Source organism: Myxocyprinus asiaticus, chromosome 18 (genome assembly GCF_019703515.2).
Source record: "Myxocyprinus asiaticus isolate MX2 ecotype Aquarium Trade chromosome 18, UBuf_Myxa_2, whole genome shotgun sequence".
NCBI classification, from domain to species: domain Eukaryota; kingdom Metazoa; phylum Chordata; class Actinopteri; order Cypriniformes; family Catostomidae; genus Myxocyprinus; species Myxocyprinus asiaticus.
Window position 1 is genome coordinate 20,984,869 of NC_059361.1, and position 21,684 is coordinate 21,006,552.

General features: G+C 36.9%; 1 protein-coding gene across 2 annotated transcripts in view; it reads left to right on the forward strand.

The window, feature by feature from the left end:
• Nucleotides 1–21,684, forward strand: part of sema4ba (sema domain, immunoglobulin domain (Ig), transmembrane domain (TM) and short cytoplasmic domain, (semaphorin) 4Ba) — an 82,925-nt gene that overhangs the window by 49,946 nt on the left and 11,295 nt on the right. For both annotated transcript variants that reach the window (XM_051724625.1, XM_051724624.1), the window contains exons 3-10: nt 6,220–6,380; nt 7,041–7,103; nt 8,076–8,174; nt 12,525–12,636; nt 13,299–13,415; nt 13,963–14,120; nt 19,357–19,538; nt 20,044–20,194. In XM_051724625.1, the coding sequence (XP_051580585.1) occupies nt 6,220–6,380; nt 7,041–7,103; nt 8,076–8,174; nt 12,525–12,636; nt 13,299–13,415; nt 13,963–14,120; nt 19,357–19,538; nt 20,044–20,194 (1,043 nt within the window). The remainder of the gene's footprint in view (nt 1–6,219; nt 6,381–7,040; nt 7,104–8,075; nt 8,175–12,524; nt 12,637–13,298; nt 13,416–13,962; nt 14,121–19,356; nt 19,539–20,043; nt 20,195–21,684) is intronic.

A 21,684-nucleotide genomic window follows, 5' to 3' on the forward strand; every position in this document is an offset into this window, starting at 1 on the left:
AAAAATACTCTACGAGATTGAAGATACAACACAAAATGATGCATGCTGCCTTCAATCAGGCAATTGACCAAATCATAGAAAAATTGAAAAACACTTAAAGGAGTACAGGGACCATAAAAGCGAAAGTGGACGGAGCAACAATGTTTTGGACTCGGACACCGACCAGCCTGCTAACTAACCGGGGCATTGAATTCAGCCAGTAACACTCGTGATAAACCATGAATCGCTGGTGTCCTCTGCAGCTGATCTCAATAACTTTGTTAGCTTTTCTTACACTGTTGTCATCGTATTTTGTGCATTGTTTTGTTCTGTAAGGGAATTTTTGACCAGCTACTCACTAAGTTTGGAAGATCGTGGCTAACTGTTAAGTAAAACGGTGGGATTCTCAATCAATAATATTATATACTGTGGCAAAAATCCAAATACAACCATCTGCTACACCAATGTTAATAATGTTTCCACTGTAAGAATTTATAGAACATAGCAATTTAAGCCATAGTTCATACAATATAAGGTAATTACATAACCTTTCGTCTTTAGCATAGATGTTGTCTCTGACAATCATGTTGAGCAATGTAATATGGATTGCATTAATCCGTATGTTTAAATATGTCCTCAAAATAAGAGGAAAAGCTGTATACAAACAAACTGTGATGCGCCATGTTTGTTTATGTTTGAGGTAGTCACATGAAACTACCACGTAGACGGTAACCCGTTACGTCACCATTTGGCTCTCAGGTCAGTGGAAAAGTGCGGCCGGTTTGCGATAGGCTTCAGATTTCCCCGGCCGTGAACCAGTGGAGCACAGGCTTGGCACGAGAACCATCAAAATCTTGGTGGAAAAGGGCTATTAAAAGCACCAAAGAGCCAAAATGTTTATACTTTCCTGGGAAATCACCCTATAAAATGCTTATTTATAGTTGTCTCTGCATATTAAGCAGTAAGAGAATTTTAACATCGAAAAAACTACACACTTCAGCTTTAAGAAAATGTAGAGTCTGTCAGGAACCTGTAAAAATGAAACCATGAAACAGGCACCACTGGCCTAAACCTGGCTAAGACAATAGCACCTCTTTACCTGCCAAACAATACAGGAAAAGTCACAGACTTACAGGAAATGAGGGGAGACACTAGGTGCTTTCCCTTCTGCTACTGTTTGGTCACGCTCTCTTTATATTCTTCACATGTGGCCTTTATCATATTTTGGTTTTGAAGAAAAAGAAAACATAATAAGGCCTTTATTACACAGTTATTACACAAATATTAGCATAACTGGATTGGAGCCATGGCATGTAGGTCTGAAGGATAAATAGAGAGAGAAAGAGAGAGAAGGTCAACAACACAAGGACATCCAAGTTATGATATGTTGTACCACTTCAACAATGAGACAATATCTACTTGCCTTCTAAGTACCTCTCTCTCTTGTTGACACTCTCAGCCCTCTTTCCCCATGAGTGGGAACAAGATAAGCCTTTTTCCCAGCATGCATCATTGTAGTTTTGAGGAAGCAAATGGCAGCTCTCGTCGTCATGGAATTGCCCTAGGGGAACTGAACTCAGTCAATTCAAACAATAATACCACAGACTCATTGAGAGACAGAGATAGACTGTATTGTCTATGGGGGGAATGGAACTGTTTCAAGACATGAGAATTGATGACCAGGGCATCAGAAATTATAACCAGAGTGGGGAAATTCTGGGATTTCATGGGGTCAGATAATTTCACTCCACCACCCTCATGCAAGCATATTTAAAATTCTAATATTTAGTTCTCTGGAACTGCATTCTGTGTCTTTTTTCATCAGTGTTGTTTGTTCAAATTCATTTGCAATATAGCTCAGTTCTTTCATTGAAAATCATTTCATTAAGATTTTCAATCACACTTTCTTAAAACCAAAGGCAACATAAATGGTAACAGAGATCTTGAAAATAACATATGCGATCACACATCACATAAATTAAAACAGCCCAGCATTTCCAAAAAAATTTTTTTTAAATACCACATCTATTGTGCAGTGTTCTGCTTTTTTAGTTTTTACTGATGGACTTGGACAGGTGTTTATACAGCTCTGTTTACATTTTATAGCTTGTTGCAGCTGCATTGTGATCTAATAACTGAGTGCTCCAAATCTTTATGCTAATTGTAAGTTATACACTCACTGAGCACTTTATTAGGAACACTATGTTCCTAATAAAGTGCCCGACATGGTCTTCTGCTGTTGTAGCTCATCCGCCTCATGGTTCGATGTGTTGTGCATTCTGAGATGCTATTATGCTCACTACAATTGTACAGTCTGGCCATTCTCCATTGACCTCTCTCATCAACAAGGTGTTTTCATCCGCACAACTGGCACTCACTGGATGTTTTTTGTTTTTGGCACCATTTTGAGTAAACTCTAGAGACTGTTGTGCGTGAAAATCCCAGGAGATCAGCAGTTACAGAAATACTCAAACCAGCCCGTCTAGCACCAACAATCATGCCATGGTCAAAATCACTGAGATCACATTTTTTCCCCATTCTGATGGTTGATATGAACATTAACTGAAGCTCCTGACCCGTATCGGCATGATTGTATGCATTGCACTGCTGCTACACCATTGGCTGATTAGGTAATCACATGAATAAGTAGTGTACAGGTGTTCCTAATAAAGTGCAATGTGAGTGTAAGTGGTGCTGGCATCACTTTTATTAAACTTGAGGCCCCGATATACTTCATATACGAAATTGAAGTATATCGGGGCCTCAATGGGTGTGACGTCATTTCTGACATCACTATTATTAAACTTGAGGCCCCGATATACTTCATATACGAAATCGATGTATATCGGGGCCACAATGGGTGTGACATCATTTCGAACAAAATCTGGACAAAACAGTGTTTTAGAGTTCTTTTTGGTGGTTCATAACAGCTCGCCAGCACAAACTTTCAGGAAAACTTCTGCCCAAAGCGAGATTTGCCTCTAATCATTCTTAAATTTGTCTGTATTCTGCCCATTAGCACTCTTTAATATACCAATCTTTGCATCAGTGTTATTATAAATTACAATAACAGAGTGTAACCGGTGCATATTATGGCCGGGTACAGCGTGTTAGTGCATTAGCGCCATGAATGCAGAATGTAAACATGACAAATTACACATTATATACTGCATATATTTTACTTTAAATCATCATCGAGTGGTCATAACAGCTTCTTTTACTGATCTCATATGAATTCTACACATAGAATGAGGCATATAATCATTGATAACACATTTTAATGTCATATCAGTTGATGTTTTAAATGCAGTCTAGTACATCCTCATATTTAAATGCTCTTCAAATGCCTCCCCTAGCGGCGTGGCTGGTGTCTGAATGTTCGCAAACATTATACCTTTGCTCAGCTGTTTCAAAATTCTTTTTGGGTCTGAAGAAAGAACAAAGAACTTTGAGTATACCGGAGCCTTTAGAGTTAGGGTATTTTTTTAAAACACATAACCCCAAATACTGAACTTTAGCACATAACCGCACAGTTTATGCTACTGACATGAATGATACCTCAAATCATGCAGCTTATTAAGAATAGATAAATAAATTGAAGGAGCACAATATCATAGATTTCCTAGCAATCGTCTAAGTAAGCCCTAGCAACATATCAGAACACCTTAGCAACCACGTAGCAATGGCCTGGCAACCATCCACAACATCCTAGCTTCATGGCAGTATATTTGTATAGTTTTGACACAGTCGTATGTATTTTATATTGACAAGTATAATGTATTTAGAACACTTTAGAAGCTGAAACAACCCCTACTATGCTCTTTTAGATTTGCTTTAGAAGCTAAACATTTACATGTGTGATTTTTCCCTAATGGGGCACAATTATGTGTGAGCTGCAGGGAGAGTGCTACAGCAATGCTACTCTAGAGAATAACTGGGGGAGCAGTTTCTGTCTGTGCAAATCCCTCTAAAGCCCTGTTTGGTTGCAGCAATTGCCCTTTGTCCTTGTCTTACTAAATCACCATTGAATTTCTCCCCAAACTCTCTGAAATTAATGCTACCAGAGTTGAGTGGTGCCCTATTTCATCCTGAAATCAGACAGAGGAAAACCGAGAAAGACAAGAGGCAGAGACCCCAGTAGCCTGGCGATAATGTGCCGTGTTGATCCCCTCCTGTGGTTTAGCAGACTGGATTAAGTGGCAATAAGCCCTCCTGGTTGAGGGCTGATGCTCTTTTATTACCGCATTGTCTCTCCCGGGGCTCAGGAAGTGAACGTGCAGACTCTTTACACCCAAAATATTGCTGCTCTTAGAGTCTTACCTCAGCTCAAAGTCACCCATGGGAGCATAATCAGTGTAATGATTACATGTTCTCTAAGTAAGATCTACTAGAAGAGATCACATTAAGGATTGTTAGGATTTTGTAAATCAAGTAAATCAATGGCACAGTTTGTATGCCTTGAAGGCTTTATACCCATTTATACCCATAGACTATTTGATGTGATGTAATGATGTCCGATTCATGAACAAATCATTATTTTGATCTGGATCTTTTCAGTGAACCAGTTGAACTGGTTTGCAAATCAGACTCAATGTTTTGGTCATAAATCAGACATATCCAGTCGGAGTAGTTCTCAAGTTCATCTATTTCATTCTCATGAAATTTACATGGCAATAGCAACATTTTGCAAACCAAAATTTACGTGCTTCATTACACATTTGGCTGCTGTTTCCCAGTTAAATGTCCAGCGAGGGGTGCCAAATGCGAGTGAAATTATGTTGTAATCAGACAAGGTTTTTAAGGTGAATATTGTAGATGGGTGTTTTAATTAGTAAAACATACCTCCCTTACCTAAACCTTTCGCTTTACTTTCATTTCGAGTGTCCTTGGCTGGGCTCGAGGCTCGGTCTCTGTCAGGTGAGCAACCGCGCAAGATAATCACTCTGGAATAAGTGTGTAAATGTATATGGGTCTGTAATACAAGCATTAAAATGTATCGTTTTTCAAATGATGCGTTAGAGTAAAAGTGTTTTTATATAATGGCATAGCAGGGTGTGAGTAGAAGAGCAAAAACTAAGTGAAAACTAAACAAAAACTAAAGTCCTAAACAGCCATAATACCCGGGATTTTCTTGAAAGTAAGTAAAATGCACAGTTGTTTATGGCCTCTAGTGTTTATTTCACCAGGAAACTGCAGCAAAATGTAGAAAGCAGCACGTAAAACTGAGACTATCTTATAAAACTACTGCAATATGCAAATCAACAAGGTGTGCCAGTCGGTGCTTGAGACCATCAGTATGTGCAGTTTATAGTCAGTAATTTTGTTAACTTTAAGACAGATTTTTGGATCTCTGTTTTGCTGGACTGAAAAGATGAGTGAGATCACCCATTAAGCCAACAACAAGGGAGGAGGACACTGTCAGCTGCCATGTACTGAAGAAGCTTGTGTTTCAGCCTGTTAACTGGGGCATTGATTCAACATGCATCTTAAGACTTAGATGATTTGGATGGCTGTCATTCTAATATTAGAGTGCTGCTAGTTTGTGCCAACCTATGGAGAGACAAGATACAATTTAGTGTAGATATTAATGTTCGTAAATTTACTTACTTGATTAACTTGACCTTCAGTCATTTTATGTTAATAATTTGAAAGATTTTTGTCTTAATTCAATGAGACGGGGGGTGGGGGGGGGGTCCCTCAACTTCCTTAACATTGACTTAGTCATCACAAAATTCTCAATCTTCTTCAAGTTCTAAAAAGCCATGCTAAAATATGTTTTGTCAGTTTGAGGGGGAAAAGAAACATACAATGTGGTGTGAGCCAAGACCCTCTACTGGTAAGAAAGATACCACTACTTATTGCTGCGGTTGTCATGGAAACAGAGAAACAGCCTGCAGGAGCTGATAATAATACAGCACAGTATCTTTGATTAAGAGATGAACATCTGTCTCTGAGCAATATGTGACCACAAACATGCACACACACTCATTCATGTATTCATTGATTCAAACAGTTTGTGGTTGCAACAAGTTTTAGTAGCTTTGTCAGTACCAGCTTGTAGGAAACCATTTCTGTATCCAGCAATGTAACATTATTATCTAATACACTATAAAGTATGTGTCACATATCTGACTTATACACAATTGTCATGTTTGCAGTAGTAAATCCTGTTGGCTCAGTTTTGCCAACATTCCTCACTCTCCCCTCTCTTTTTTTTTTTTTCTCCATATCTGCTCAAAGATGCAAATGAGAGGTCAGCCAAGAGATTTTCACCCAATGGAGTCTTCAATTACACCTCTTTGCTCCTCAGTAAAGAGGATAACATGCTGTACGTTGGCGCTCGAGAGACTCTCTTCGCACTCAATATCACCGATATCAGCAGAACGCAGCTGCAGCGCAATGTGAGTATGTCTAGGAGTTTAATATTGAAGGATGTAAAAGTACTTGTATGTGCATTCTACAGTATGTACGAGCATTAGTAAATGGAGTTCCAAATGGGAGTTCAGGATCAGCATGTTTATATAATCCCACCAATTACCGCACTGCGAGTATACTGTATAATCAATCTCACTTCACTCATGATCCCAAATTACCTTTGGGTGGGGGGTGGGGGGTGGGGGGGGGGGTGGACTGTGAGCTTCAGCCAAGTCTCATGCTTAAGCCCGTCCTTTGGCAGAGAGCAAGCCATATTTGTTAGCACTAATATAGATTATATCTTGTGAACTTTAATGTTGGATCCAACCATTACTGAAGCATAACACCCATAACCTTTGTTTGCATATGTATTACTGTATTATACTTCGTAACAAATTAACTTGAAGTCATACAGTAAATAAACCTTCACAGTTCAATGCAAATATTCTGTGTTGCATGATTTGTTTTAAACTTAACAGAATTCACTTAAATGTTATAGCCAAGGTGACTCACTACTCAATGTCAAAGGATATACTGTATATGTGAGTGGTAATGCATTATGTTACTGTAAATGCACTATGGCTGCTGAGAATGCTCAACTCTATTTGAGTTTGCCTAATGCCAGTTTGCATTTTTCACTTTTGCAGTTAACATGGCACACACCACAGAGGAAGAGAGACGAGTGCAGTTTCAAAGGAAAAGACTTACAGGTGAGTGGATAAGATTCATATGAAAAAAAAAAAAAAATGCTGGAAGTCCCTTGTCAAGCCATTTACAGTTGAATAATGACAGATAGTGCTCAAACCAACTCAAGTTTGAACAGTCTGCAAAGTAGGTTATTTGCAATACAATTGTGCTAAATTTGAATCAGAGAAAGTGGCCTTCGCACCACTTTTAGCTAATGAGAGCTATTATTGCCTTGACACGTCCACGTTGTAATTTGCCTGAAAGCTTGAAACTGTGAAAGGGCTGTTATTAGATAAAAAAATCTGCATGCCTAATTTGCTGCCAGATTGATTTGTCTTGTGAGCCAGGTTTGGATGGATGTTTGGACCTTGATGAAGACACCGTAATAACTGCTGTTTCTTGAGATAGATGACATGCAGATGCCAGAAATCTCTCCCAGACTATTAAAGAGGATTTAGATCAAGCCTAGTGATGTGATATCCAGTTTTAAGGCCCAGCCATGCAACTCTTGTGCATGCAACCTAGTGCTTACTTACAATTTTCACTTTTATACAGCACATCGGTTGTTGACATGAAATGTTTTTGGGAAGTTGACATGTCCTGCCGTTTGACATGCTATACACCATTTAAAACAATTTTAAGCTGCATTTTGTTAATATTGTACATGCAGCTTTTATGAGCTCATTAAATGTAAATATTTATAAAATGTCACACTGTAACACTGTAGGACCATTTCAAATAAACTTGTGAAGGCAAAAGGGTGTTTAAAAATGGTGGGGGGGGGGGGAGATGGCCAGTTACAAGACCTAAAATGTACACTTTTCCTTGTAAATTCAAATACATTTTACATTTTAACCTAAAATCTTGATGTTGATTTTAAAAAAGTCCACTTACATGCTATGTATCAACTGCAGTGTAGGCATCTATGAGTGTCTTATGTCTCTCTCTTTCTTTCTCCCTCTAATGCACTCTTTTTTCACCCTTTCTTAATTCAGACTGACTGCTTCAATTACGTCAAGATTTTACTGCGTTTGAATAGCACTCATCTCTATGTGTGTGGAACATATGCCTTCAGCCCTATCTGTGCATACATTGTAAGTACTGCATGTTTGGTTTTGCTCTATGCTGCAGTAGGATTTCACCACCCCCCTCAATGCTTTTAACTGGCTGCAGAGGAGGAATTAATTATCCATGTAATTTACTCAGTCAATCAAAATCTCCTCTGTGAAATACACTCTTCCGTTCGCCCTGAGGGTGAATGCCGTTTGAATGAGAAATATTTATTGCCCTGCACTTTATTTAGACCCCTCAAACTGTAGGCTCTGCTTAGATCAATCTGTGCTCTTGAGAGGTCAACACTGACCAGTAACATTGAATATTCTCATTGAATCAGGACTTGCATTACCAAGCGTGTTATAGTTTTACATATCCAAGTTTGTTTGTTTTTTAATACTATTTTCAAATTGAATTTACATTTCTGTTTTAGTTCGTTTCAGCAAAGGATTTCTTAAAGGTATAGTTCATCGAAAAATTTACCATTTACCATGGTTTTATTATATTAAGCATATTTTAACCTTGATATTTGTAGTAAAACCATAGTAAAAATACAGGAAAGTTTAAACTATGGTAATAAAAATAAAAATTTTGTGAACATAAAGTTTTTACTACAAATACCATGTTATTTTTAGCAAAACCACAGTAACCACAAGAATTACCAAGGTCAATCTATAATACAACCATGGTTACTATGCAACATGTTCTCACTCCCAAGGCGTAAAAGACTGATGCTTGTGTAAGAGCCCAGCGTGTCAATCACAGACGGCAAAAGCGCCCTCTGGCTTCAGTTTGTAACGCATCTGGCAAGTGCGTTCTTTTCAACGACAGACCTTTTTGACGACAACTGACTGATGCGATGGGCATTAGAACTTTAGCATTGTTTAATTATAGGTTGGGGTACAATTTTGTCATCGTGACTTATGTTGGGGGAATGATTTTCATTTAATTTGAAATCAGCAAGGTTTATTTACAGTGGTTAATATATAATCTGTTGTTTATTTGTCTATTTAATCTGTCTGTACACATCCTGCACTGCTGAAGTGACCCGTTTCCGGGTGTATTCCGAGTCTTACAATCATGTGAAGAACAAACATAAATGTAGGTTTTTAGTCACCGATCATGTTCCTCCGGCGTCCACCGTAACACATCCTGCACAAGTTTCATTATAATACATTCAAAAATTGCCGCCTCAAGCGTAATGACACAGGTTTGATGTCAGCGATTATGCCATTGGCACTCACATGTCTTGTGACCGATAAAAACGACCTCAAGTTCGGATGTACATGTATTTTTTTAATGAGACGTGCCGGTAGAATCAGGATGACACAGGATCAGGATGCCTTCATGGTGGGGGAATATTTTTACCAATTAAAACCTACAGTTTCACTCTACTATTCACACAATGCCATCGTATGGTTTGGAATATTATTATAGTGCATTTTTTAAAATAAATGATCATGACTGTACTTTATCTGTTTGTTACGTCTTATCTATTGTTGAAAACTGGTCAGGTTTAGGCATAAATGTGCGGCTGGGTGCTTAAAAATATCTATAAATAGTGTAATGTATATCAAATTATGTATATCAAAGTGTCTCTTTCATGTTTTATATTGTTGATTATCGGTTAGGTTTAGAAATGGGGCTGGGTTAGGGGATCTCAAATATTATATATGATTGTATGTAATATCACACTAACGTATTTATAAGTATAATAAAACATTCAGGTTAAACGCATAAAATAATATTCAAAGATTGATAACTAACGATAAAGTTTTCTCATTGAAAACAATGGGGTTTCTTAGCGTCAATGAGAGATGCCAGGGGGCACCATTGTCGTCATCACGCAGACGCCGACGGCTTCTGCACAAGCGTCAAAATTGGATTGAACGGGTTGTACTATATGGATACATGTATTAAAACCATGGCTTCTGCCAAAAAAAAAAAAAAAAAAAAAAAAAAACATGGTTAATTAACTTACTTTTCATAGTTAATACAATATTACTATAGTAAAACCATGGTTTCTGCCAAAAAGCAAAAACAGAACATGGTTAGCCTACAAAAGTCATGTTTACTACAATATTACTATAGAAAAATTATTTCCGCCATAAACTATGGTTACTACAGTCTACAATATTACTATAGTAAAATATAGTTAAACTACAGTATTGTATAGTAAAACCATAATAACCACAAAATAATGATTTATATTATCATAGTTTTCGTTTTCCTATAGTTTCACTTCGAATAGCATGGTTAAAATATGGTTACTGTAGTAAAACCATGGTCAATTTATTACGAGGGAATGCAAAAGTATTGCGAGGGCACACAAAACTTATTACGAGGGAACACAACTATTGCAAGGGAACACAAAACTTATTGCGAGGGCATGCAAAACTATTTCAGAAAAAAAAAATCCTGCCCTGTCCTCTTAACCCTTTATGCTCTGAAGGACTTTTTAAAGATATCCTGTTTCAATGGCATACCCATAATTATAGGCTTATGACTCGACAAAAAAACAAAAACAAAAAAAAATCAAGGAGGGTCAGGTGTTTGGTATCACTATAAAGAATTTGTTTTAATGATATAGATTATGATACATTCTGAGACTCTCAGCCTAAGAAACTGCTGAAAAATAAAAAATAAAATAAAAAGAATAATTTTTTTTTCTTCTTTTTTTTCTTCTTATTTTACATTTTATATCTCTGGGTGTAAAAAAAGGCAGCTCCGAAAAACTGCTTTTGTTTTGTTCACAATCATGTCAACTGTATCTGAGAAAAATGTTGTGTTGATACAACAAAGCAATCAAAAGTTATAGCATTACAAAAGCAATTTATCATAATGTCCAAAAATCTCTCCATGAGTCCAAAAGCCTCTCCAAACAGCAAAAAAAAAAAAAAAAAACATAATAATTGTACATAAGAACTAATTACACATGCAAACACAACAATGACTAAAAGTATGCATAGCATGGAAACATGATTTTAGTAATGAGATTTCACAGAATGAATGCCTTTTGACACCATGAGTCTGCATCGAGTCTGTGTCATGTACTTAGCGCCATCTCCTGGTAGCCTTATGTAACATTGTGCTTCATGTGGATTATCTATTGATCTATGCATTTGATTAACTTGTGTGTGGGCTCGTTTAAAAGATAATCACCTCCTCTAAGTAAGGTATGTGATATTTTATGTTCCATTTATTTTTCGTGAAGTTATAAGTGAAAATGCGGCATATAAGCAACATAATTGGAAAAGACATATACTTAGGTATTACTTGCTATATTTTTGTCTGTGAGTGAAACAAATAGGCTGATTGTATTCTACTCTTTGAAAGCTTTCCAACAACATATGACACATGGCTATTTGATCAGTTTGATGTTTTTACTGATTGCAATAATATGTACAGTGCAATTTTTTTATATATAAATTATCAAAACAGAACACTTCTGATTTGTCTGCAAATTTCAAAGCACTTGTTCAATTTTGGTCATAATGCCTGCATGCAGTGGAAAGTAGAGCTTCTAAGCTTTGAAATTATATCTATTTTTGTTGGTCAAAACTGTAGTTGTTAATAATTTGACAATTTTTTTTTTTCATCCGAGCTTAAAGGGTTAAAAGTCTGCTTACGCACCCTCATGTTGATCCAAACCTGTATGACCTTTTTCTTTCATGGAACACAAAATATTTTTTTTTGTTTTTGATAAACCATCACTTTAATTACAGTTTTGCTTTTATTTTATGGACGTATTTCTCTTTCGTTGTTTACATATTTTAGTCTCAGTTATACATGTAGTTTTAGGAATTATAGTTAAGCAATTAATTGATAAAACCAATAAAACATTTCCTGAGTTTTGATTTACATCTAAAATAATCTGTATTTATACAGGAATCACAATCGCAGGAAACAATGCATCAACTCAATCAATGTCTGCCACTTGTTGATTCTCGTCAGGAAGCAAGCTGTGTGCTGATTGTCATAATAACAACAAAGTTTAATGTAACTACGAAAACAATTATTTTTGTTGATTACCATTTCATTTCAGTTTGTTTAACCACTGTTTTTAGCTTAGTTTTACCTTTCTGCCCCTATAAAGACATAAGCAATGAGACTTGAATGAATCAGAGTGCATCCAGCCGACTCCCTCTAAACATCTTTTTATCAGTGTCCTTGTCCCACACACAGTCCAGTGTACACATAACCATCCCTTTTGCTTTGAATGTGCTCCCCTGTTCTTACTATCTGTCCCGGCTTATCTCAGTAACATGAAGTTCTGCTTTGCCACATAAGGTCTGTGTTTAGATCTACACATCCAACAAGCTGTCAGGACATTTAAGACAATAGACATGCTGTCTTTACAAGAACATCTCTGTGTTGTTGTTTCTCTTCAGAATACATCAGATTTTTCCCTGGTGCAAAGTGAAACGGGAGAGATAGTCACAGAAGATGGTCGAAGCCGTTGCCCATTCAACCCTGAATACAAGTCTACCGCTATAATGGCAGGTATGTGCTACAAAAAGCATTGGAAGTAAATGTGGTGTAGCCCAGTGGTTCTCAACTGGGTTTGCTTCAGGACATACAGTACTGTATATTTGACATCAGACATTGAGTGGCGATCCAACACAATAACAAAATTGTTGAGCATACAAAATTAAGCCAAAATGTCCTTTTATTTATTAATGTGATGAACTACATAGGCCCAACAACAGGCAAAATTATAAACATGACATAGGCTGAATATAAAAACTAATTTAGCAAATGTATATCAACAGCACAAGTGTGATTTACCAGCCTGACACATGGAATAAACACTTTTGAGGATGAGGTCATGTCATCTGTCCATGTGCATACATCTGCCTAATTTGTCCAGCTTCTTACAAGTGTTAGATGAATTTGTGCCAAAATACCCTGAGTTTGAATGGACCTTTGATGTCGGTTACAAAAGATATGGGAAGCGTTGATAAGGCTATTTATTTTGCTATCTTAACTATGCTCAATTTTATAGTTTGTTGCATTTTATTATGTGCATTTATCATTGTTTTTTCCGTGTTGTCCAAGACCCTACCAGAGCAGACCTTAGTTACAGTAAGAACCACTGTGTTGCCAACTTTTTGCTTGATTTGCATGGTTAATGTTTGTTATTTGAAACAATGATTGATTTTCAGATGGTGAGCTGTATGCCGGCACAGTCAGTAACTTTCAAGGAAATGAACCCATCATTTACAAAAGCCTTGGCCAGGGCACAGCCTTAAAAACTGAAAACTCACTGAACTGGCTTCATGGTAAGAGCCATAATATTCTGCTTCTATCCACTACCCTCCAGCTCTTAGTATGTTCATCTTCTCTAAACTGAGTTACAACTGAGAGACAATTATTTATGTAAAACAAGACTACAGAGTACAAAACAAATCAATGTAGCAACAGTTTACACAGTCATACTCTAATCACTTTATTAAATAGTACTTTATTTTTATTTATTTATTAATTACATTTTTCTCCCATTTTCTCCCCAATTTGGAATGCCTAATTCCCAATGCGCTCTAAGTCCTTGTGGTGGCATAGTGACTCGCCTCAATCCGAGTGGAAAAAGAAAAAGGGGAGAGAAAAAAAAAAAACATTGCCAAGGGTATTTCATTATGCAGTATCAGTAATTATTACTAATATAATAAAAATTGTCATATGAAAGTGTTATCAAGTAGACCAGTGGCTATATTTAAGCTTTTTTCTTTAGTGTAGAGCAGACATAAATTCCACATTACTTATAAACTCTGCTATCTGAGTGTATGTTCCATGGCTTGGATTGACACTTGTTTTTATTATTCCCTTTAGACCCGGCTTTTGTGGGATCAGCCTACATTCAGGAGAGTTTGCCCAAAGGCAATGCAGTGGGCGATGATGATAAGATTTACTTCTTCTTCAGTGAAGCGGGAAAGGAGTTTGATTTCTTTGACAATACCATTGTGTCACGCATCGCTCGCATCTGTAAGGTGAGGGACGCTTCAGTAAAAACAGCATGTGTATGTGGAAGGGGGTTGGATGAGGGCCATTCCCCCTACAGCGATAAACCACACACTACATGTATGCACACAATTTATGAATTCCCCACAATGCAGTGAAAAGGAATCGATCAGAACTGAATTAAAGGAGCAGTTCACCCAAAATTGAACATTCTGTATTTACTCACCCTCATGTAGTCTTAAGCCTCTATGATATTGTTTTACAGTGGAGCATATAAGGAGAATTTTTGGAAGAATCTTCATGCAGCTCTATTCAATGCAACAACAGTTCATAGGGACCACATCTGTTAAGCTCCTAAAAGGACAAAAAAGCACCATAAATGTAGTCTTTAATTCATGGACTGACCGGTTTGTTCATGAATCGGACGGATCCGACTCACAGTTCGGATTCGGTCCGCAATGATTCTCAAGTTAAGAGCTCACTGGAGGGGAAGGTCATCAGTGACATAAATTTCGGTCTGTTCCTCACAAAAAGCTATTGAGTGGCTTCAGAAAACTAGAAATATACTGTAGCACACAAATCATATGTACTACTTTATGTACGAGTACATACAGTACTGTGCAAAATTTTTAGGCACTTGGGAAAAATGTTGCATAGTGAGGATGTCTTCAAAAATAATGCCATAAATAGTTTTCATTTATCAATTACCATCATACAAAGTCCAGTAAACATAAAAAAGCTAAATCAATATTTGGTGTGACCACCTCTGCCTTCAAAACAGCACCAACTCTCCTAGGTACACCTGGATACAGTTTTCTTGGTTGTTGGCAGATAGGATGTTCCAAACTTCTTGGAGAAATTGCCACAGTTCTTCTATCTATTTCGGCTGTCTCAATTACTTCAGTCTCTTCTTGTAATCCTAGACTGACTCAGTATTCAGTGGTGGGCTCGGTGGAGACCATGCCATATGTTGCAGGGCTCCCTGTTCTTCTATTCTATTCTATTTGCAAAAGAAATGTTTGGGAGTCTAAAATGTATATTTCCTACTGACACACTAAAGCTGAAAATATAAATAACCATCTTAAGACAAATGTTTTTGTGAAGCATCTTATGTGCCTAAGACTTTTGCACAGTACTGTATGTATGTGTTTTTTTCTTCTTTTTTTTGTGTGTGTGTGTGTGTGTGAGAAGATAATAAAAAAAAAATGTTTTCTATGGAAAAAATAACAGTGTTGAGGTTTGTAACAACATAACGGTGAGTAAATAATGACAGAATTTAAAAAATGTGTCTATTCCTTAAAGAAGCCTGTACATCTGTGTAAATATCATGTTTGTGCATGTTTTTGATATTGCACAAATGTGGATGTATGAGCGTTTCATGTGTCTCGCTGCCAACATATGCGAAAGAGGTCCACTGCTTTTCAGAGAGATTTGGAGGTTTGTGTTACAAAGATGCATTCCATCAGTGTAGAGCTCTCCCTTTTCTTGGTCCAGGTCCAAATCTTATCACTGCTCAGCAAATATTAGCATTCAACTCTCGTATAGAAGGCAGCTGAAAATGCACACCACACTAGGGATGTCAAAAGTACAGGTACTTTGGTACCAAGTCAATACTTGAAGCAATGTTTATTTCATTGAGAAACACTTCAAGGAAACAGGAAATTGTTTTAATGTATTATTTACATTGATACATTTAACTTTATTAAATAGGCTAAAAGAGTGTGTTCAATAACATATTACCTATTTTTTGTGGCATCGAAATAGGTATCGAGAAATGTGAAATTTTACTGGTACTGACTACTGAAATTTTGGTATTGTGACAACCCTACTACACACACACACACACACACACACACACACACACACACACACACACACACATTACTCTCAGTATTTTAAACTCATTTGAAAGATGACAGAGATGAATAGAAACCTTCACTGATTGCAGTGGGGCTCAATCAATTTGGCTTTTAAAACCAGCTTTACTCACAATAATTAACTAATGGCTGCTGTCTTCCAATTCACCAAGTGGCAGGAAGTAAAGAAAGAGATTTTGCTTACATCTCATTGAAGGTTCATGCTCTTCTGACTGCCTGGCTTGTAATATGGATTTTCACAAAAGCTGCATGAAATACCTTCTGACAGTTAAATGGCTGGCATGCCAGGGGAGGATGGCCTGCTTATTTGCTTCCAGTACCTTAAACATTATCCCAGGTTCCCTTTTTAGAATGCCCCATATTCCTCTTGCCAGTTTCACTGGAACCCAGCCATTAGAAAGGGAATGCAATGATTATGTCTGTAAGCCGCATTTTCTCGGTATGGTACCTTATCTCCTCTCATATAGTAAACAAATGTAATGACTCCTGCATAAGCCCATTAGCAGGCTTAATTGTTGTACATTCTGTGTGATGAAACGGAACAAAGCCAAGCTCACGAGCCAATGCTCGAGTCCTTTTCTATCACATTTTTTATTTTTCTGAAATTTAAATTCCTTTGCTTCACTGTTTGTCTCAAAGAGGTTTAAGCAGTGGTGCATTTGTGCACAAGGAGTGATCTGAATCTTAACAGAGTCCCGTCAGCACTGACCCTGCCTGTTTTGAACGGTGCATGAGCAGAGTGCAGTGTCTGCAAAATTAATTTGCTTTCTTGTCCAGCTTTTGAAGTCAAAGAATGATTTAAATTCCACTGCTCTCTCTAAATTTTGGTTTCTCCCCTTCTAAATCCTACCTAAACTCCATCTTCACTCTATGTTATAAGTCCAGTGATAGTATTGGTACACTTTTAAAGTGATGACAGTGGAAAATTAAAGTGGAAACTGTGATTCATATCATGCATTTGAATTTATGTATTTGGTGGACACTTTTTCATTGACTTGCAGTGTATGCACCAGTTGAGCTACAAGAACAGATTTAAACTCTGAACTATATTTCTTATTGTTTTTAAGATATATTGTTCAGAATAGGGCCCTGGGTTTGGATTTGAAACTGTACTATATCATTTCCACTTAATCTGACGATGAGCAAAAGACATCCAAAACCAAAAAAGACTGTTCATGTGCTGTAATCCTTTGATTTCCAATCTGAAATGAATGGTAAATGATCAGTGTGACTGATTTGGTTGGACATGTTCCTGCATAAATATCCTTGTTAGTCCTAGAAAACTTTTCTGTCAACCAATCAGATTTTAGAGACTGGAAAAAGGTTAGGGCTCATAGTTAGGGTTAGGATTATCTTTTCTGACATAAATATTGTTCCTGGACCAAGAAAAGATGTTGATCCTGAAACAATTGGCAAAATCACAGTGACCCAAGTGAAATAATTTCAGAAACTAAAGCCAGTGATTGACGTGACACTTTATCTTGTGACACTAGGGCAGTATAATTAGTTTATTAGCTGTACAATTGTGTATGTTGCTGTATAGAAAGAGGGTTTATGGTCTTGGTGTTTCAGTTTTAAGATGCCTGAATTATAGTGTAACTCAACCTTCAGCTGGTTCACAAAGCTTCAACTCTTTGGCACTGCTGTTCAATGACGTGTGGGCGTTCCCTTTAAAAGATTTTATTGGAATGTGTTGTTGGTGTCCTGCTGTTAGAAGAAGGCGTTGTCCAGAGTGCTGGATTACAATAATATTATAATCAGAGGAAAGCTCATTTTCTTTGGAGAAGCAGTTGAGATGGATGAATAAATCAGTTCTTTTGGGATCTCTGTTTTACACAACTCTGGCTGACAATCCGGTCCATTTGTAGTTCATATCTGTCTGTTTCTCTGCCTTGCTCTCTGCCTAAACTTTTCTTTCTTTTCTTGTTTTAGATTTTATCTCTCTGTCCATTTGTTTGGTCTGGTGTGAAGGTTCTGCTCAAATGAGGGAATAATGCAAAGTTGCCCTGGAAAACAAAAATATTTAGTTGATTCATAGTGTGATTCATTCACTGTGGGTTTAATACAAGTTAAGCTCAATCCACAGCATTTGTGACATAATGTCGATTACCACAAAAGCTAATTTTTACAGCAAAAATCTCAGTTTTAGTGTGATAAAATCACTTACTAACCATTTCTGGATTATTGAAGTTATAGCCAATTTTACAACTTTGTTGCCATGACAATGTATTGTCAAAAAACCCTAAAAGGACTTTAAAAATGATGAAACAAACAACTTAGCTCAAATAATTCATGAGTTTTAACAGAATAATTAATGCAAGTGCTTTTATAAAATCATAAGCTTCACATTTCTGTCTTCAAACCCTTCAAACATTGGCCCCATTAACTTCCATTGTAAGTGCCTCACTGTAACCTCCATTTTGCTGTTTTTTAAAGAAAGGATGGACAAGTCCTTATTTATGTAAATATGAAGAAAAAAAAAACAAGCTCATATCTAGTGAGAAGGCAATGTATATACTGTATGTTGCTCATCAGATAATATAATATGGGAAAGTCTAATTTTCTTCATTCTTTCATGTAATTTCAAAAAGTGGTCAGTTGCATGCATATTCTGTAATTTACTATGCTAAAAATGATAGGTTTCCCTTTTTTGTAATAGCTTGTTTTTCACACCAAAATGCAGCCTATTTGCACCACTCTGAGCTGTAATGAATTAAGATTTAGACTTGTATACACAAAATATTACACAACAGATTTTCCCTTTTTTCCTTCTCTTATTCATTTTGTTATGTTATTTATGTTGAAAAGCAAAACAAATCCACAATGTAGCTCCACTAAAGGGATAATTATCATAACTGACCATGTTGTTTTTTTTTTGTTTTTTTTGATAGACATTGAATTGGCCCTTGAATTATCCTGTCTGTTTTGTTTAAAGGGAACTATAAAGGACCAAAGTTAAAAACTAAGCCCCCAGGGCCCCAATGAGAAAAACATACTGTTAAACTTAGTCCTAATGCACAACATGTGATAGAAGCAGTGGTCCTTTGGAACTGGTCATTGTCCAGTTCTACATCTTGATCTTTCTCATAAACACTATAACTTCAACACTTAGGCAACGAGAAACTGTCCCCAGATCAGACATGCATATATCACAGGACAGCATGTATTTGATTATCTAATAATTGTTCCATTGCTTTTCCCCCATATTTGACTGCAGACATCATTATCTTGATAATATCCATTGAATTGTTGTTTCATTGAGTTGAATTTCTTGATGGCAACTGAGGGTTCTAGATCCCCCTTGTGGTCAGAAATGTTGAAAACAAATCTATGCACATCCTCCACACTTAACTGAACTGATATCTCCTTTTTTGTGGTTATCTCACAGGGTGATAAAGGTGGAGAGAGGGTTCTTCAGAAGAAATGGACAACCTTTCTGAAAGCCCAGCTCCTGTGTTCGCTTCCTGATGACGGCTTTCCCTTCAACATCATCCAGGACATGTTTGTTCTGACCCCCAGCAAAGAAGACTGGAAAAATACTGTGTTTTATGGAGTCTTCACCTCTCAGTGGTAACATATTATTATGCTATATTACCAGAAAATACATTTTGTTTATATGCAATACAATACATAGAGTTGTGGCTTTGTTTGTGTTTCTCTTTAAACTTACACCTTTCAAAATGAGGAAATTTAGTTTGCTCCCAGTTCCTATAATGCTGCTATTGATCTATACCTGGAAATCAGTCAGATTGTGCTCCTTTTGCCATACATGGTGTGGGAGTTATGTGTATTTATTGAGTGTATTAACATGGGTTGAAACAGGGGCAAAAAAACAGAGAACAGGCAGGAGATGACAGCAAGAGTGCAGTGGCTCAAAATAGCCTCCCTCTTGTGCTCACCTACATACCTGTTATGTCTGAGGCTAAATGAGAAGAAGCAAGATGTTGCATTTTGTGTGCATTTAGATTTTTGTGAGCTACTGTACAGTACAGGTGTGAGTCCAATAGGCTGCTATTGTAATGTACAGTCTGTTTTGTAAACAGATTGTAAATAAATGTTGTGTTTGTGTGTGCAGGTACAAAGGTGCTTCAGGGAGTTCAGCTGTATGTGCGTTCACCATGGACCAGGTTGAAGAGGCGTTTAATGGCCGTTACCGGGAAGTTAATCGTGAGACACAGCAGTGGTACACCTACAACCACCCAGTACCAGAACCAAGACCTGGAGCCGTACGTTTCACTGTCCTCTGTTAGCCATTTTTAAAACATGTTCAGTCGATTTTACTTTGTAGACTTACTAAAGTCAAATCACTCTGCAAATACAAGCTGTTAAAGGAATACTGTTGTTCACCCAAAAAGGAAAATTCTGTCATCATTTACTCACCCTCTTGTTATTCCAAACCCATATTACTTTTTTCCATAGAAAACAAAAGACGAATCTTTTAAGAATATTTTAGCCACCTAGCTACTTTTCCATTTAATCAAAGTGAATGGGGACTGGGTCTGTCAAGCTCCAAAATGTCAAGAAAGCATCATAAAAGTTGTCCATACAACTCATGTGCTTTATGCATAAGTCTTCTGAAACTATACGATAGATTTGCGTGACGAATAAGTCATTATTCACTGAAAATCTTCACATCAACTCAGGTTTAATCAATGATGGTTGGTCATGAGACAAGTGTGAACCAATACCGTTTGATGTCAAACCTGATGCAATGCATCGAATGGCTTTTAAGATACTTTTATGGGTTATTTTTTTGTCATTTTATATATATGCAAAAGAGTGTCCAGGAAATAGGTTTTGGAACAACATCAGCTAGAATAAATTATGACAGAATGTATAATTTTTGGGTGAACAATCAATTAAAAAAAACTTTTCTGTTGTGCTTTAGCTGTGTCACTGCAAATCCATAATGCCTACAAAAAAGGTAAAAAGGAACAATGACATTTGCTGAGTACTTAAGAACATCTTGTTTGTGATTGGTTGCCTTTTAGAACTTCAAATGCAATTTCTAGCAGCCAAATTTCATCCTCAGACAGAGTGACCATGTATTCAGTTCATCCGAGTGTGAGACCTCTGTATCAGTTCCAGTCTGGCTGAACAAAGGTGTTTGTGTTGAAATTTGCATTAAAGGGATAGTTCCCCCAAAAAACGAAACTTCTCTCATCATTTACTCACTGTCATGCCATCTCTGAACACAAACAAATATTTTTAGAAGAATATCTCAGCTCTGTAGGTTTCTGAAAGTGAAAGTGACAGTAGAGATTTATAGTAAAAAAAGAATATAAATAATTATCTGTTTCTCACCCAAAGTGATTTCATCGCTTCAGTAGACATATATTAAACCACTGGAGTTGTATGGATTACTTTTATGCTGCCTTTATGTGATTTTTGGAGCTTCAAAGGTCTGGCAACCATTCACTTGCATTAAAAGAACCAACAGAGCTGAGATATTCTTCTAAAAATCTTTGTTTGCGTTCAGCAGAAGAAAGTCATACACATCTGGGATGGCATGAAAGTGAGTAAATGATGAGAGAATTTTCATTTTTGGGTGAAATATCCCTTTAATGTCAGGGTACTCAGCCTGCTGCTCACCAGATATCACATTCCTATACATTACATGGTTGGATGGCCATCTTATGATTAGCCTGAGGAAAAGAGTGCTAGAGGTTTGCAATGTTTTATGAAGTGTCTGCATGTCCTGAAATCAACCCTGTTT